Source organism: Clavelina lepadiformis, chromosome 6, assembly GCF_947623445.1.
Source record: "Clavelina lepadiformis chromosome 6, kaClaLepa1.1, whole genome shotgun sequence".
NCBI lineage: Eukaryota > Metazoa > Chordata > Ascidiacea > Aplousobranchia > Clavelinidae > Clavelina > Clavelina lepadiformis.
In genome coordinates, this window is record NC_135245.1 from 3,752,929 (window position 1) to 3,771,156 (window position 18,228).

At 35.4% G+C, this 18,228-nt stretch overlaps 2 protein-coding genes across 3 annotated transcripts; one reads left to right on the plus strand and one right to left on the minus strand.

Annotated features, from left to right (window-relative positions):
* Positions 1-467: 467 nt before the first annotated feature.
* LOC143461893 (hexokinase-4-like) lies at positions 468-17,884 on the minus strand. Of its 2 annotated transcripts, none has more exons than XM_076959826.1 (11): positions 17,086-17,884; positions 16,781-16,943; positions 15,741-15,889; positions 15,351-15,470; positions 13,637-13,747; positions 13,450-13,552; positions 2,572-2,770; positions 1,810-1,965; positions 1,567-1,654; positions 1,342-1,481; positions 468-947 (listed from the first exon to the last, which is right to left on the minus strand). In XM_076959826.1, the coding sequence occupies exons 1-11, from the start codon at positions 17,089-17,091 to the stop codon at positions 791-793; spliced, it is 1,392 nt and encodes a 463-aa protein (XP_076815941.1). In that variant the 5' UTR covers positions 17,092-17,884; the 3' UTR covers positions 468-790. The 2 variants fall into 2 exon arrangements, with proteins under 2 accessions (XP_076815941.1, XP_076815939.1); XM_076959824.1 differs by lacking the exons at positions 468-947; positions 1,342-1,481; positions 1,567-1,654; positions 1,810-1,965; positions 2,572-2,770 and adding exons at positions 10,182-11,250; positions 11,645-11,784; positions 11,870-11,957; positions 12,113-12,268; positions 12,874-13,072.
* Positions 6,244-10,261, plus strand: LOC143461892 (kelch-like protein 41a). The gene has a single exon (XM_076959823.1). It carries the CDS (start codon positions 7,802-7,804, stop codon positions 9,539-9,541), a length of 1,740 nt encoding a protein of 579 aa, XP_076815938.1. The 5' UTR covers positions 6,244-7,801; the 3' UTR covers positions 9,542-10,261.
* Positions 17,885-18,228: the final 344 nt, after the last annotated feature.

An 18,228-nucleotide genomic window follows, 5' to 3' on the forward strand; every position in this document is an offset into this window, starting at 1 on the left:
CTCAAATTAATCAGTGGTAATTTGAAAAAAAATGAGATATTGATAAAGCTTACTTATAACAAACACTTTGCCAGAACAGTTCCAAAAGTTTACAACTGCAGCTTTGCAAGCAAAGAAGTCAACTTACTTTAAACATAGCACATCATAAAAAGTTTAACTGCGTACCATTGCCAAAGCTCAAATACACACTAGTTACTACTTTGGAAAAGATGTTACAAGTATTGTGCATTCGTTGGTTTCTATTGGTTTAGTTTTAAAGAAACATCAATGCAATTATATACCTTAATAGGTTTTTTGTTAACTTTTATTTTAGTTTATATACCAACCTAACATCAACACCAGCAATGTCAACACCCTAAAAGGATTTTTTAAACCATTATGTTCAAATCCAACGTTTTCATAAAAGTCGTAATTTTTAAGGAATGACTGGTCTTGAACGAAGAAGGACAAAGATCAATCATTTATAATTCAGTTGACCATTCTATTAATTAGAATTACATAATTTTTATTGTGCAAAATATATACAATCAAAATGTCTTTAGTAAGAGCATTAGTGCATTAAGATATATATGCGAAATGTTAAAATTGCATAGCCTATATTCAACAACGGGCTACGGCTGGCCTGTAGCAATACCGGTATAAAAGAAACGGGAGTAATTACTGGTAGGCCTACAATGAGCTAAATTACAGATGAAACAGTGCAAACTGGAACTAAAAGATTAAAAATAGGAAGGTAATGCTGATATAACATTAACGGCAGTAAAGCTAAAGATAACAGTTTTGAGGGTAGTTATTCCACAGGGGATTTTGTTTGTAAATGCTGCAGACGACTTTCAACGGCTGCCACCAAAGCGGCTCCGCGTCCACTGCCATCAGTGGAAAGTTTAAAGGAAATGTCAAGATCCGGTGCAAGTTGCTTCGTTTTTGACAACAAGATCTTCTTGAATCTGTACATCATAACCATGATTTGACGTCATTCTTACTTTCAAGTAGTAATAAGTTAATATTTATGCATATGCGACCGAACTAATATTTGAAAAAGACGTTTACGAATAATATTTGGGTCCCCTCTGTTGGAAATGATTAAAGTTATACAAAAGTAACAAAATTTAGCGTATTGCGTAAAAAACGGTATTCTTGTATTATTAATTGAAAATTTTGAGATTTCTTTTGAAAATAATTAATTTTATAATTGTATTGGAATGATGTATCTACCGCAATATGCACGCTGGCACAGACTTGTTATATGGTGCTCATAACCTATGTTACTCCATAGCTGTAAGGACTAGTCCACCAAAAAAATACCGTAGTAAACATATAGTGATATAGACAGCAACTTACGTTGGATGACGACGATAAACTGACCCATCAACACCGACCGTCGGCGCTTTCGTGCCGCGATTCTGCGCTATTCTTTTCGCCACAGCGACTACGCCGACCGCACACAAATGAGCGGCTCGGGAAGAAACTACTTCACATATCTACATAATACGAAAAAACTTAGTTGTTTGTACTTTTGCTTTATGGAAGTTATGAATTTCGCGAATGATAATGCAAAGTACAAACCCTTTTTAACAAGTTGCAGTCGTTTTCGTTTGCTTTTACGCCGAAGCCAGTGAGATATTGTTGAATCTGTGTTGTGCCAAAACCAGGACTGCAAATCATCAAAATACTTCGTTCATTTCACATAACATTTATCCCCAGTGAAAATACTTGCAAAACACGTAGAATGATTGACAATGACAGACATATTTTACACTTACATATCGTAATATGGCGCGTAAAACAAGAACTGACACATGCACTTACTGCAAAACTTGAGATACGAAGGCGGTAGAAAGACCGCAACTCAACAAAACGCTGTTTGGATCTATCGATTCAAAGAGTTCCTTGTCTTTATGGAGGTCGACGATGATTCGTCTCACAATCTCGCCCATGTACATTCCACTGATCATTTTCTCGTACCTGCGAAAACAGTGTTTGGTAAGATGGTTACTGATTAAGAAACGTTCTGATAGTAAATATACGCCACCGCGAAGTTTATGGCATGATGCTACGGCAAGAAAAATTACGCAGGCGAATGCTTATATAAGCATTTCACAATATCAAAAAAATGGTGTGAAATAACGTTAGTTCGAAAAGAATAAGACTAAATAGCTAGTATCTTCACATGGCTAAACATCTAGTTAATCATCAAGGGAACCAATACAAAACACATGCGGACCTTCAAGTCTATAATAAAGCTCCCAAGTTATTAACGAGCTAATTGACGCGTAAGTTATACTGCACACGATTGCGGAGCGTCGTACACTTTTGTGACACAAGTTTGTGTCCAAATTACTCAATATTAAGGCGGCATTATACGCATGTGCCAAATACATTTTTCACATGCTAGCTATAGAATGCCAACCGAAAACAAGATAAACTCTGTGTGTCAAATGGGATTAACTCAAACGAAAAAAACGGTTCCTAGGTTTCAGAAAAATGGGTAAATTGGGTTCGAATATTTTATAATAAATCTTCAAGGATTTCTTATTTATTCTATAATATGCATCCCTACTCACTACATACACATGCTGTCCTTTGTTGGGAGATTCAGAGTCCACGATTTCATCGTAAAAAGTTTTCACCGATTCCAAGGCACCGCTGTTGTCTCCAAACGCTCCCCACTCGGTGTTGATGCACATTTCGCTTCCGTCGTTGGGGTCGCCGTCATCAATCGTGCCAATGTTCTTTTGAAGCTCCATATAACACATGTTCGTGCCCGTTCCTGCGCAGCAGTGTTCATAACTTACATATTGTTGTGTGGTGCGACCGTTTCTATTTGGCGTTTTGTTATTTTAAGTTTTCGTGCAGTGTGAAAGGTTCGTTCAGGTAGCTGGCAGTTTCAAAGTTACTTTCGCGTTATTTGTTCGGTAAATTAAAGTTTAATTTAGTACCTAAACGTTTTTCAAAGTCAAGGTGGCAGATTAAACACCAAAATTGCTTACCACAACAACATACAAATTGTAAAACCAATTATTTGTTAACCACCACACATTTTGTTGTCATCATAAGTTGTTATGTATGCTAAGTCAGAACTGGAACAATTTACAATGATTAAGGCGCTCACCCGCGACAATAAGAACAAAAAAACGCGTTAACTCACCCACGATGAGTCCCATGCAGGTGTCGTGATGATCGTAAGCGCACGACACCATTGTACCGACTGTATCATTGACAACAGTCACATGATCTTTAAGTCGAAGTTCTGCGAATGTACAGACTTTAAGATGTGAACTACCACGACAGAAATTACAAGTTAAACTGCGTCAAATTCATTCAACCGTCTCACCAGGCAACGAATTTTAAACCTTCTGTTGATGGCATCGTTCAACAAGGCACCGATGTCCTCTCCCACCACACCAGACGCGGTATAACCCTTGGTCCAGCTCACAAGAATTGTCTGAAATGGAGAAGTTGATTGTCGGTGTGGTTGACATACGACGTAAGACGTTCAAGTTCTGTATTTACGTCTAGCAGTAAAGTCAATAAATTGCTTAAGAAATTTCACTACGGGCGTTTCCGTCAATACTACAATTAACTACAACTCATGCGAGCAACTTTTGGTTTGAGAACTTTCGTGGGTGATAACTGATAACCTTTCGAGCAATAAATATAAAAGAAAAATGAATTGAAAAATTAACATAAAACCAAATATAGTGAGCAAAATTTTGTGTGTTACAACCCATGCACTGTACGAATAAAAAGGCCTATACAATAGAAAACGTTTATTTGCAGACATTACATGATACAATGATTTTATTATCGACTAAAATCATCTGCAAATAAATACGTTTAGGCGGACTATGAACATTTTCTTTTGCAACAACTTCTGAACGAAGTCTATATAATTCTCAGTATGTTTTGTCGTATCTATTTAAAAATGATAGAGGTCAAAAGTACGTACGAAATTATTCAACTTATATAAAATCACGTCTCTGCCTGCACTTGTACTACTTTAGCAACTCTTTGTTTGTGAAAACACAACTTTACGTTTTGAAAATGTTGTGAACAGGGGTAAGGTGAGATGACAAACCGTAGCTGACGTTATTAAAATGTGCATCAGGAAACGAGAGATAATAAAAAAACAAACGGAAAACAAACGTGAGAACTTTCCCAGCTACGCGTTTCCTCTCCCCAGTGAAATCATGTTGCGAATAGAAACAACAGATTAGCACGTCTATACGTCACACTTTGCTTATGATGCGGTCACCAACTGCGCCAGTTTTAGTTGGTAAAAACTAAACACTTATCGTATGTACACGCAAAACGCGCGTTATGCTATTTATTGTCTACGTTTCTTATTATGCCATGTGTTTTATGTCATTCATGGTTTCAACACAACGTATCGCGTTGTACTTACATGATAAGGCGTGGCAAGATATTTCAGTTGTGTAAACTGTTTGCTTACAAAACAGAGCAGAGTAATGATGACGATGTACTTTAATATCAGACAGTCTTTTAGCAAATTTCTGATTGTGATTAACTTATAATTTTTTAAACTTGTTTTTGTAAAAATAAAATTATCAAGAAATTTAGCAACATACGTGCAAGAATACATGGTCCTGCTACTAGAAACAAAATTGAGTGCGACAAATCAATTCAATAAAATTCCTTTTTCAAATCCTTATAATCTTCAAAATATGCTTAAAGGTTATCGTTATATACGTGCAAATAAAATTTGGAACACTTTAGCAAAATGAAACGGATTAAAATAAATTTTTCAAAGTTATTTTCATACTTACAACAAATCTTACATCAATTTGTTGTTAAGACTGGCTAACGCCTGTTTCAGTGCTTTATTCCTTATTAAGCTAATGACAATGCAAAGGGCATTGAAATTGCACTGATGTGTGACAACTCAATAAAAAAATAAGTCTAAATGTCTTTATGGATGAATTGTTTTCACCAACACTACATTTTCCAGTTTTGCTACCATTGAGAATTTCATGCACCGCTAACCTTCTTAATGCCTGTCTGTCATCTGTCATAATGACCGCGTATGCTGGCGACTATTGTTGGAATATGAGCGAGGACGATTGATGGTTGATAAGGTTCCACGACATATGACCGCGGGAAAATGACCGCGAACAAACTCACCGGGGACAACTGAACGTGACGTAAATTGACCGCGAACAAACTGACTGTGATGTAAATTGACCGCGAACAAACTAACCGGGAACAGACTTACCGGAATGAAAATTGACCGGGAGGTAAATTGACCGTGCAAGTGCTGAATTATTGTGTTTAAGTTGATGGTAATATATGATATGTAAAGTAAATATTTGTTTGTAACTATTTCCTTTGTTTTTAACAAATTTTTTTTTTTATTTCAATACACATTGAAACATTTATTGAAATAAACAGAAATATTTCCGGAAATACGAGTAACAACATTAAAAGACGTTCACTGCAAAACACATATGACACTACATAATAAGGGCACTAAAATTTACACAAACTGTTATTTGACGGGAATAGTGTGGGAATAGTGACGGGAATAGTGACGGGAATACGGGAAATAGTGACTAGATAGCGACTAGATAGTGAATTAGAATTTTGACCTTTTGACGGCCAATTTGTCGCCGGTTAATTTGATCGCCGGCCAATTTATCGACGGTTAATTTCATCGCCGGCCAATTTACGTCACGGTTAATTTGATCGCCGGCCAATTTGTTGCCGGTCAGTTGTCCACTACCAGTTGTCGCCGGTGAGTTTGTTCACGGTCACTTCTCGTGATCCCGGTTGATAACTTGTTTTACTTCTGCTTCGATGATTTGAGTTCTCATTACTCAAACGGCGTGATTATGCTGTTAGTTGCTTAAATTCTGTTTATGCATATTACTAAATAATAATTTTCCATTTTATTTATTATGAGACACGAAGGCTTTCACCTTCGGGCAAAGCTTACTGAATGTTACATAGCGCTGTAGTAACCAGTGAATTCAATCACTTAAAAAGGAAAGATTGTAAACATTACATCGGTATACATATGTGACACAACAGTTCAATTGAAGAAATTATCTGACGTCATTAAGGAGAATTCAAGTCCGGTCAACAACTGCATTGCAAGATCTCAAAAATAAAATTCAAGCATTTCGAAAAACAACTCGTGACTCGTGACGTAACCGTCACAGTGTTAAAAAAACAATCCCTGGTAAGGTTATCCCCCGACATGGAGATTAAGGTTTCATCCCATCTGCAAGCGATGCCAATTGCCAAGACTAAGGTATAATTAAAACCTTAAAGAAAGTAGACTGCCACTAACCTATAGTTAATAAAATCCGGAGGCCTGGATTTTTACGGAAGTAAGTCTAGATATGCCGGTACACGCGTACGCGCTTTTATTGTCAACCAGCAAAGAAATTCACAGAACGCGCTGCACCCCCAAAAGGACCAAGTCTTGCGGCATTGACAATTGAAGGATCAATCAACAAGGCAGCAAGGGTGCATTGAAATGCGCTTTTCACGACGTTCATCAGCGAACTTTAAGGGAAAATACTAATCTACAGAAGTAACAAAACTAATCGGCCATTATGCTAGGCTGTGAATTGATATATATTTATGCCATTTTTCAACATAAGATGTCATAGGCTAAAAGTTTTCCCAACCTTAAATCAGTCTAAAACTGATCCCCACAGACCCAAAGTTTCTTCCTTGTAACTTTATTTTTTACTTTTTTTACAAAATTGCTTTTGACAATAACATTTTGCAATAGTCCATGGCAATGTTTATGTTTATTTTTTTGATAAATTTCCATTCGCCATTTTCCATTACTTTGACACTGCGTTGGCATGGCTCATTGTCATTGAGTATGTAATGTTGTGCAGCACGGTCGTTTAAAAATTAAAGCAAGCACACTGTAGTTTACTTTATTTGCTAAAAGTAATTGTTCAAAATGTGATCTGACACATGTGGTAAGCTGAATAGTCTTGGTATGTTGGTTAGTTAACGCATAGATTTTAAGTTGCATTTTGAAATGTTGACTAGTATTGGCATCCAGGTTGAATTCTTGTTGTGTTGTTTAACATGAAACAGATGAGAAACATGCAGAATTTTTGAGATCCAAGTTTTTCACTAATGCCACAACTATAGCGAAACAGAAAATCAGCCGTGTTTTACTTGGACAACGTCTCAGAGCTAGTAGTAAAATAATCCAAAAATTGCATTTGATATATGGCATGTTTAGGGATTTAAAATAATAGTATATGTTGTTTTCCTTTTAAAGATAACATGGCACCAACTAACCCAAATTCATTTACTAAAAATTCTCTCTGATTTTATGGGCCCTGCAAGATGATCGAATCCACCAACAGATGTTCACTAATTCTGTCATCAAAGTAAATGAAAAAAAATTGAAGTACATAAAAATCTGCTTGGAATCTATATTCCATTGTTGATATTATTACAGTAACTAGTGCTTGTTACACTGATTAATTAATTATTAACAATCAGTTTTATGATTGAAGACATTTATATACACTGGCTGTTCAACTAAGAGAAAATTTTATGTGTGACATCACTCCACTCGATGTTAGAACATGACTTTTCATCACGACTTAACACGTTTTCAATCAGGAAGTGGTTAATGATGAATAAAATCTCATCTAATTTAATAATAAACCATAATATCTAAAATTTTAAAATATTAAAATATTTGCGTCTGACTGATAAATTCTAATTGTTGTCATAGCAGAATTAAAGAGAAGTGTTTTGTTGATTGACAGTGTCTACCGGTAATTATAAGGTTGAGCAGAACATGACTCTAGAGAATTCAATTTTGCTAAAAAAGAGTTCCCTCATTTTATCTGCACTTTATGATGATCAAGTTAACCAACACATATTCACTGATTTTGTTATCAAAGTGGAGGAGAAAGAATTTAAAGTACATAAAAATCTGCTTGGATGTCTGTCTAACTACTTCAAAACTATGTTTTTGTCTGAAATGAAAGAAAAACAACAGAATGAAGCAACCATTGAAAGAGTCAGCGGAGGAATAATGGAAGTGATTATCAAATTTATTTACACTAATGAAGATGTTATTAATATTGAAAATGTTTATGATCTGATGGATGCTGCTGATTATTTTCAAATCAAACTTCTGCAAGATTCTTGTAATAAATATTTGGCAGATAATCTTTCCCTCGACAATGTTGTATCTGCCTGGCAATATGCTGTTAAATATGGGACACCAACACTTCTGAATGAAACTGAAATCTACATTGCTGCAAATTTCAATGATCTTGTCAAGAATGATTTGTTGTTACTTGTTGGCATAAATGAAATTACACAAATAATTAAGCTCAGCAAAACTGACGTTGCACCTGAGTACATTTGCCAATGTATTATTCGTTGGGTAAGCCATGCTAAACTGGAGCGAGAAAAATATGTTAGCCAGCTTATCAAGCATATTAACTTGAACTTGGCACCAGCAAAAGTCATGAACAAGATTGTGAAGAAGAATGATCTTCTACTTCAAGTACCCCATTTTATTAAAAGAGTTTTAAGTACTTCAAACATTCAACTTTGTTCCGCTTGCTCGCTTGATACATCACATCAGTGTGTGGTAATAGAAAACAAAGGCAATGAGACCCATATTAGAATATTCGATGCCATGAATAAGCTTTTCACTGGCTTACCTGTGGTTTCTGTTCCCAAAATGCATTCAACGGTGTGTGACGAGGTAAAAGAAGCCACTAAGAAAAGTAGTTACAACACATATTCAAGAAATGTTTGTGCACAGTTTTGCAAACCTCCCAAATTTGTTGGGGTTGTTTTTGGAGATGAAATAATTAATGCGCTGTATGATAAATCACAAAAACACAACAAGATCCATTGGAAAAACCATAATTCATCTTGGAGTGAAACTGAGTGCTATTCGCATGAATGGAGATCTGATTTTGCTTGTGTTGCTATGAAGGGTTTTATGTATGTAACTGGCGGATTGACAAATGAGAAAAATCCTGGAAGTACCCTGTTATGTGATTGCCAGAGAAAAGTATTATCTACAGCAAAACGATGTAAATTGAATTATGGAAGTTGGAATGTGATAGAAAACATGACTTCATCTAGGTATCATCATGCCCTAGTAGTTTTGGGTGAAAAGCTGTACGCTATTGGTGGTATAACATCTAGCTGCAATGCAACTGAATCAGTTGAGTGCTTTGACGACAAAATTTGGAAAAAAGTTACTCATATGAAAGAATGTCGATCTTGTTTTGCTGCTGTTGTATTGTATGGCCAGATTTATGCCATTGGTGGGGTCTCTAGCAACAGAAAGGCCACTGCATCTGTGGAACGCTTTGATCCATCAACAGACACTTGGTGTCGTGTTGCATCTATGACCAAGCCCAGAAGTGGTCATACTGCTTGTGTGTATGATGGGAAAATTTATGTGGTTGATGGTGATGAGGTGGAAGTCTATGATGCATTTAACTGTGGATGGAAATGTATGGATGATGATGGCAGATCTTCTGATGCGTCATTAGAATCTGAATAAGCATACACCAAAGATGAAGATTGGTGATGTAATGTTATCTGATTGGTTTCTTGGCTCTATTGCCAACATTATTTTACATATACACTTCAGGAAGTTTATTTTGAGATATCATAAAACTGTCAAAATGTTCGAATTTGTTAAATAATTTAAATTGTGGTTGCTGAAGTAAACGTTTCTGTTGTTTGCTATTAGTAGATTACATGTCCTGTTAAAAACTTCTTGTTAATCATTCGTGGTTGAGAATAAATCATATTTCAATTCTTATGTGATATATAAATATATTCAAGTTTATTTGCTGAGTACTACATTTTAAAAAATATTGTTGTTTTTTTTATTTTAGTTTTCATATTTGAATTCTAATTTCGATATAGTGAAAAAAAGTTTTACAGTTTTCATAGAAGCACAGTGTTGGGAGTTACAACTCATATGTAGAAGTTTATAATCGACTACTCGGTGAGGCTTATAAACCTTGTCGTGTGGTTGGTTTTCCATCATATTGATCATGTAATTAACGTAATTCGCTTGCATGCTTACTCTTAACAAAGTATTGTATGGACTGATGTGTCGTATTTTTTTTTCTGTGGTAGTTTTGTTTTTAGCTTTTATTGCAAAATTGTATTAGTGTTTATTCGGCAAAAGATCACTTACAAATATATCATGTATTATAAATCCCCAACAAAATTTTTCATTAGTAAAAGGAATACATCATTAAGGTTCCAACATTTTGTTATTCTCCAATTAATCAATCAGTGGCGATTTGCAAGAAAAATGGGTTATTTATAAAGCTTACAGACAAAAAACACTTTGCCGGAACATTTCCGAAACTTTACGGCTGCAGCTTTGCAGTGATCAGCAAGCAAATAAGTCAATTTACTTTAAACATAGCACATCATAAAAACTTTAACTGCATACCATTGCTAAAGCTCAAATACAAATACACACTAGTTACTACTTTGGAAAAAATGTTACAAGTATTGTGCATTCATTGGTTTCTATTGCTTTAGTTTTAAAGAAACATCAATGCAATTATATCTCTTTATAGGTATTTTTGTTAACTTTTATTTTAGTTTTATATACCAACCTAAAATCAACACCAGCAATGTCAACCCCTGAAAAGGATTTTTTAAACCATTATGTTCAAATCTAACGTTTTCATAAAAGTCGTAATTTTTAAGGAATGATTGGTCTTGAACGCATATTAAGGACAAAGATCAATCATTTATAATTCAGTTGACTATTTTATTAATTAGAATTACATAATTTTTATTGTGCAAAATATTTACAATCAAAATGTATTTAGTAAGAGCATTAGTGCATTAAGATATACATGCTAAATGTTAAAATTGCATAGCCTATATTCAACAACGAGCTACGGTTGGCCTGTAGCAATACCGGTATAAAAGAAACGGGAGTAATTACTCGTAGCGTAGGCCTACAATGTGCTAAATTACAGATGAAACTGTGCAAACTGGAACTAAAAGATTAAAATAGGAAGGTAATGCTGATATAACATTAACGGCAGTAAAGCTAAAGATATCAGTTTTGAGGGTAGTTATTCCACAGGGGATTTTGTTTGTAAATGCTGCAGACGGCTTTCAACGGCTGCCACCAAAGCGGCTCCGCGTCCACTGCCATCAGTGGAAAGTTCAAAGGAAATGTCAAGATCCGGTGCAAGTTGCTTCGTTTTTGACAACAAGATCTTCTTGAATCTGTACATCATAAAAAATGATTTGACGTCATTCTTACTTTCAAGTAGTAATAAGTTAAAATTTATGCATATGCGACCGAACTCATATTTGAAAAAGACGTTTGCGAATAATATTTGGGTCCCCTCCGTCGGAAATGATTAAAGTTATACGAAAGTAAAAAAATTTAGCGTATTGCGTAAAAAACGGTATTCTTGTATTATTAATTGAAAATTTTGAGATTTCTTTTGAAAATAATTAATTTTATAATTGTATTGGAATGATGTATCTACCGCAATATGCACGCTGGCACAGACTTGTTATATGGTGCTCATAACCTATGTTACTCCATAGCTGTAAAGACTATTATACAAAAAAATACCGTAGTAAACATATAGTGACATAGAGGGCAACTTACGTTGGATGACGACGATAAACTGACCCGTCAACACCGACCGTCGGCGCTTTCGTGCCGCGATTCTGCGCTATTCTTTTCGCCACAGCTACTACGCCGACCGCACACAAATGAGCGGCTCGGGAAGAAACTACTTCACATATCTACATAATACGAAAAAACTTGGTTGTTTGCACTTTTGCTTTATGGAAGTTATGAATTTCGCGTATGATAATGCAAGGTACAAACCCTTTTTAATAAGTTGCAGTCGTTTTCGTTTGCTTTTACGCCGAAGCCAGTGAGATATTGTTGAATCTGTGTGGTGTCAAATCCTGGACTGCAAATCATCAAAATACTTCGTTCATTTCACATAACATTTATCCCCAGTGAAAATACTTGCAAAACACGTAGAATGATTGACAATGACAGACATATTTTACACTTAAACATCGTAATATGGCGCGTAAAACAAGAACTGACACATGCACTTACTGCAAAACTTGAGATACGAAGGCGGTAGAAAGACCGCAACTCAACAAAACGCTGTTTGGATCTATCGATTCAAAGAGTTCCTTGTCTTTATGGAGGTCGACGATGATTCGTCTCACAATCTCGCCCATGTACATTCCACTGATCATTTTCTCGTATCTGCGAAAACAGTGTTTGGTAAGATGGTTACTGATTAAGAAACGTTCTGATAGTAAATATACGCCGCCGCGAAGTTTATGGCATGATGCTACGGCAAGAAAAATTACGCAGGCGAATGCTTATATAAGCATTTCACAATATCAAAAAAATGGTGTGAAATAACGTTAGTTCGAAAAGAATAAGACTAAATAGCTAGTATCTTCACATGGCTAAACATCTAGTTAATCATCAAGGGAACCAATACAAAACACATGCGGACCTTCAAGTCTATAATAAAGCTCCCAAGTTATTAACGAGCTAATTGACGCGTAAGTTATACTGCACACGATTGCGGAGCGTCGTACACTTTTGTGACACAAGTTTGTGTCCAAATTACTCAATATTAAGGCGGCACTATACGCATGTGCCAAATACGCATGTACATGCTAGCTATAGAACGCCAACCGAAAACAAGATAAACTCTGTGTGTCAAATGGGATTAACTCAAACGAAAAAAACGGTTCCTAGGTTTCAGAAAAATGGGTAAATTGGGTTCGAATATTTTATAATAAATCTTCAAGGATTTCTTATTTATTCTATAATATGCATCCCTACTCACTACATACACATGCTGTCCTTTGTTGGGAGATTCAGAGTCCACGATTTCATCGTAAAAAGTTTTCACCGAATCCAAGGCACCGCTGTTGTCTCCAAACGCTCCCCACTCGGTGTTGATGCACATTTCGCTTCCGTCGTTGGGGTCGCCATCATCAATCGTGCCAATGTTCTTTTGAAGCTCCATATAACACATATTGGTGCCCGTTCCTGCGCAGCAGTGTTAATAACTTGAATATTGTTGTGTAGTGCGACCGTTTCTATTTGGCGTTTTGTTATTTTAAGTTTTCGTGCAGTGTGAAAGGTTCGTTCAGGTAGCTGGCAGTTTCAAAGTTACTTTCGCGTTATTTGTTTGGTAAATTAAATTAAATTTGGTACCTAAACGTTTTTCAAAGTCAAGGTGGCAGATTAAACACCAAAATTGCTTACCACAACAACATACAAATTGTAAAACCAATTATTTGTTAACCACCACACATTTTGTTGTAATCATAAGTTGTTATGTATGCTAAGTCAGAACTGGAACAATTTACAATGATTAAGGCGCTCAGCCGCGACAACAAGAACAAAAAAACGCGTTAACTCACCCACAATGAGTCCCATGCAGGTGTCGTGATGATCGTAAGCGCACGACACCATTGTACCGACTGTATCATTGACAACAGTCGACATGATCTTTAAGTCGAAGTTCTGCGAATGTACAGACTTTAAGATGTGAACTACCATGACAGAAATTACAAGTTAAACTGCGTCAAATTCATTCAACCGTCTCACCAGGCAACGAATTTTAAACCTTCTGTTGATGGCGTCGTTCAACAAGGCACCGATGTCCTCTCCCACCACACCAGACGCGGTATAACCCTTGGTCCAGCTCACAAGAATTGTCTGAAATGGAGAAGTTGATTGTCGGTGGACATATGATGTAAGACGTTCGAGTTCTATATTTACGTCTAGCAGTAAAGTCAATAAATTGCTTAAGAAATTTCACTACGGGCGTTTCCGTCAATACTACAATTAATTACAACTCATGCAAGCAACTTTTGCATTGAGAACTTTCGTGGGTGATAACCTTTCGAGCAATAAATATAAAAGAAAAATGCATTGAAAAATTAACATAAAACCAAATATAGTGAGCAAAATTTTGGGTGTTACAACCCATGCACTGTACGAATAAAAAGGCCTAAACAATAGAAAACGTTTATTTGCAGACATTACATGATACAATGAATCTTTTATTATCGACTAAAATCATCTGCAAATAAATACGTTTAGGCGGACTATGAACATTTTCTTTTGCAACAACTTCTGAACGAAGTCTATATAATTCTCAGTATGTTTTGTCGTATCTATTTAAAAATGATAGAGGTCAAAAGTACGCACGAAATTATTCAACTTATATAAAATCACGTTTCTGCCTGCACTTGTACTACTTTAGCAAGCTCATTGTTTGTGAAAACACAACTTTACGTTTTGAAAATGTTGTCCACAGGGGTAAGGTGAGATGACAAACCGTAGCTGACGTTATTAACATGTGCATCAGGAAACGAGAGATAATAAAAAAACAAACGGAAAACAAACGTGAGAACTTTCCCAGCTACGCGTTTCCTCTCCCCAGTGAAATCATGTTGCGAATAGAAACAACAGACTAGCACGTCTATACGTCACACTTTGCTTATGATGCGATCACCAACTGCGCCAGTTTTAATTGGTAAAAACTAAACACTTATCTTTTGTACACACAAAACGCGCGTTATGTAATTTATTGTCTACGTTTCTTATTATGCCATGTGTTTTATGTGTATGGTTTCAACACATCCTACATTTCTTGTTATGCCATGTGTTTTATGTGTATGGTTTCAACTCATCATACGTATCGCGTTGTACTTACATGATAAGGCGTGGCAAGGTATTTCAGCTGTGTAAACTGTTTGCTTACAAAACAGAGCAGAGTAATGGTGACGATGTACTTTAATATCAGACAGTCTTTTAGCAAATTTCTGATTGAGATTAACTTATAGTTTTTTAAACTTGTTTTTGTAAAAATAAAATTATCAAGAAATTTAGCAACATACATGCAAGAATACATGGTCCTGCTACTAAAAACAAAATTAAGTGCGACAAATCAATTCAATAAAATTCCTTTTTCAAATCCTTCTAATCTTCGAAATATGCGTAAAGGTTACCGTTATATACGTGCAAATAAAATTTGGAACACTTTAGCTAAACGAAATGGATTGAAATAAATCTTTCAAAGTTATTTTCATACTTACAACAAATCTTACATCAATTTGTTGTAAAGATTGGCTAACGCCTGTATCAGTGCTTTATTCCTTAATAAGCTAATGACAATGCAAAGGGCATTGAAATTGCACTGATGTGTGACAACTCAATAAGAAAATAAGTCAAAATGTCTTCATGGATGAATTGATTTCACCAACACTACATTTTCCATTTTTTGCTACCATTGAGAATTTCATGCATCGCTTACCTTCTTAATGCCTAAATGCTTAGTTGGGAAGGAAAACGTAAATCCGATAGGAAGCAACTGGCACATCATATCACGTTGAACAAGAAAATCCCACAAACATTTCACTAAATGGTCAAACAACTGTAAAATGGCAATAAAAGACGATTAGTAGAGTAAATGAATGAGTTTTTAAGTTTCTTCACATAGCGAAAAAAGCAGCTAACTGTTGATAAATCAAGGGCAAAAATAGCTTTCGTTAACATGGTATCAATACACAATTTGTATATATATATATATATATGTATATGTATATATTTGTATATATAAATACTCATAATTTATGGGAAAACAAAATTTAATATACACAGAAACATTGCAAATGCATAACTACACTGCTCAAGGTTTTCAAACCTGTGTTCCAGTTCCAGTCATAAGCTCATTTGAGATTGGGTAGAGTTGATTATCCATTTCTATTTTGACATCATTTCCAGAAGAAATTTTGACAAGAAGAACTCGGAAATTTGTACCACCAAGGTCAAGAGCAAGATAATCTCCTTCCTCTGCAATTAACCATAACATTTGTGGAATTGAAAAGTTCGAGCTGAAATTATACAACACCTTCCTGCATTTACAGCTTACAACAGTGAAATACAAGGGGATTAATCTAAAAATCTCATGCACAATCACAAAATTTGTGATAAGTGAAATTTTATTTAACATAATTTCTTTAATTCATAATTTAACAGAAACAGGGCACAATTGTTATGATTTAAATCATTTACTTGACTCAAGTCGATAGAAACCAGATTTTCTAATGACTTGCTTCGTTTCAAATCAAGTTAGAGTAATTGTGACCATTTAAAAATTGGTGCTTTATTATTAAAAACAACACTTCCATGACAAAGTATACATCATTTAAACAAATTGTACACCTGGCTAAAGTTAAAATAAAGCCAACCAACGATGACCAATTTGGCGCCATGAACGGTGTGATAACAGCAAACGTTTTGATGTAGATAGCTTACTTGACTCCAGCCAAAATTTATGTTGACTTTACTTCAAGTCAAACGGCTATTTGACTTTAAAGCTAACTTGAGCCAAACAGTTATTTCGCTGAATTCGTCTTGCGTTAGAAACAACTGTTTTAGTTATAACTTCGTACATAGCAAATAAATTATTATCAATGACATAATAAAAATCAGAGTCTCTTTTACTTTTGCACGCCCATATCAACATCGAGTATTGAGGAATTATTACGTCATAATTTCTTTTCTATTACCTCATAACTCCTTCCCATTCAGGCCTTCAAGTCAGAGTGCAAAAGTATAAGAGGTCAAAAAACTGAACTATTAACATAGAAAAATTAAATATAAATAAAACATATCAAATCTATGGGTTATAAAGGGAAAAGTAACCATAATCATGCCATATATAAAGTTTAGTCTTTTTACCAGTTCCATCTGGTGTGCTAGTAACATAAGATGGCAACATCTTGATTTCTGCCTCATCATTTGTTGCTTTATCCAAACCCTTTTCCAGTTCATGTCCCATCATTGCAATTAATTGCGTTAGCTTGTCATCGCTAATTTCAAACGATTTTATTATCTCGTCGGCCTAAATTTACGAACATTAAGTTAGGACTAAAAATCTTCACAACAATTTAATGGAATGTCAAACTGTTTTAATTCAAATCTGTCAAAGGTTAAACTAGTCATACCACAAACATTTTTCAAATAAAAATTAAGGTATACCATACCTTCATTGTCTAATGTGATCGCCAGCAAAAAATTACAGAGTTGTACGAGTTGGTCCCTGTTTCTCGACTTAAATAATAACCGAAATTCTTGCTCTTCTTTACGCAGCTTGCAAAACGGAGAGAGGCAATCTGCAACGATCGATATGAGTTGTGTTGGTGTGGCAGCGCCACTTTCCTGTTTACAATTTTACGGTTCAATAGATTTGCGTAATACAAAAAGTATGACTACCGTGAGACAGTAAAAGTATAACTAAACGCAAAAGTCGTCAGTACATCGTGCAAAAAAGTTATACAACATTTGTGACATTGGCACACTCTTTATTATTATGCAAAGTTTTTTTTGAGTAAATTAGTTGGCAATCGCAAGTAATGATAAACCACATAGTGCCCAAGTAGCTTGACGTAATTTCATGCTTCATTGCATTTGGCTGGTAAAGCTATTATTTTTTACGCCAAGACCTTTCTTGGGAAATGAGATATGAATAGTGAATAATAGTCGTTACTTCTATTTCTATTACACTTATACCGCAAAGAAGACATTACACTACTCATACATTCACTGTTACCGCCCATGTATAAGCTATGTGTTGTTGTAGGGTCATCAAATTGACTGAAAATGTATGGCATTTTTGACAGTCGTATATAATTTAAATTTCAAATGCATTGCATGCTATGTTGCTGTTTCTCATGACTTCGGCTAACTTGGATTTAATTTTGTTGAACCCACAACATGTAGCGGAGCACCGGCATAACCTGAGGCGGGCGAAACGTTTCCGAAAAGCGTTTGTCAGCCTCCACGTTTAAAAAAAACGAATTACCATTAATTGTACTAACATACCTTAACAGGCCTAACTTTTTGTTAAATAAATGAGCCGTCTAGTCTTTGTCTAGCCCTAGTGGACAGAATGGCCAACGCTACTCACTTGGTCACTTAAAGCAGTGTTTCTCAAACTTGTATTTTTTCGGTGGCCCTATTGAAACATTATGAGGTTTATCATCAACTCATGAAAAGAATGATTTACATGTATTGTTTCGTAAAGGGAGTTTCGGACACGCTTTTAAACACTTGGTACTTTTGAACGTGCGCGTGTTGACCCTTGAAAATTTAACTTCGAAACACAACCTACTTAATAAATTCGTCAA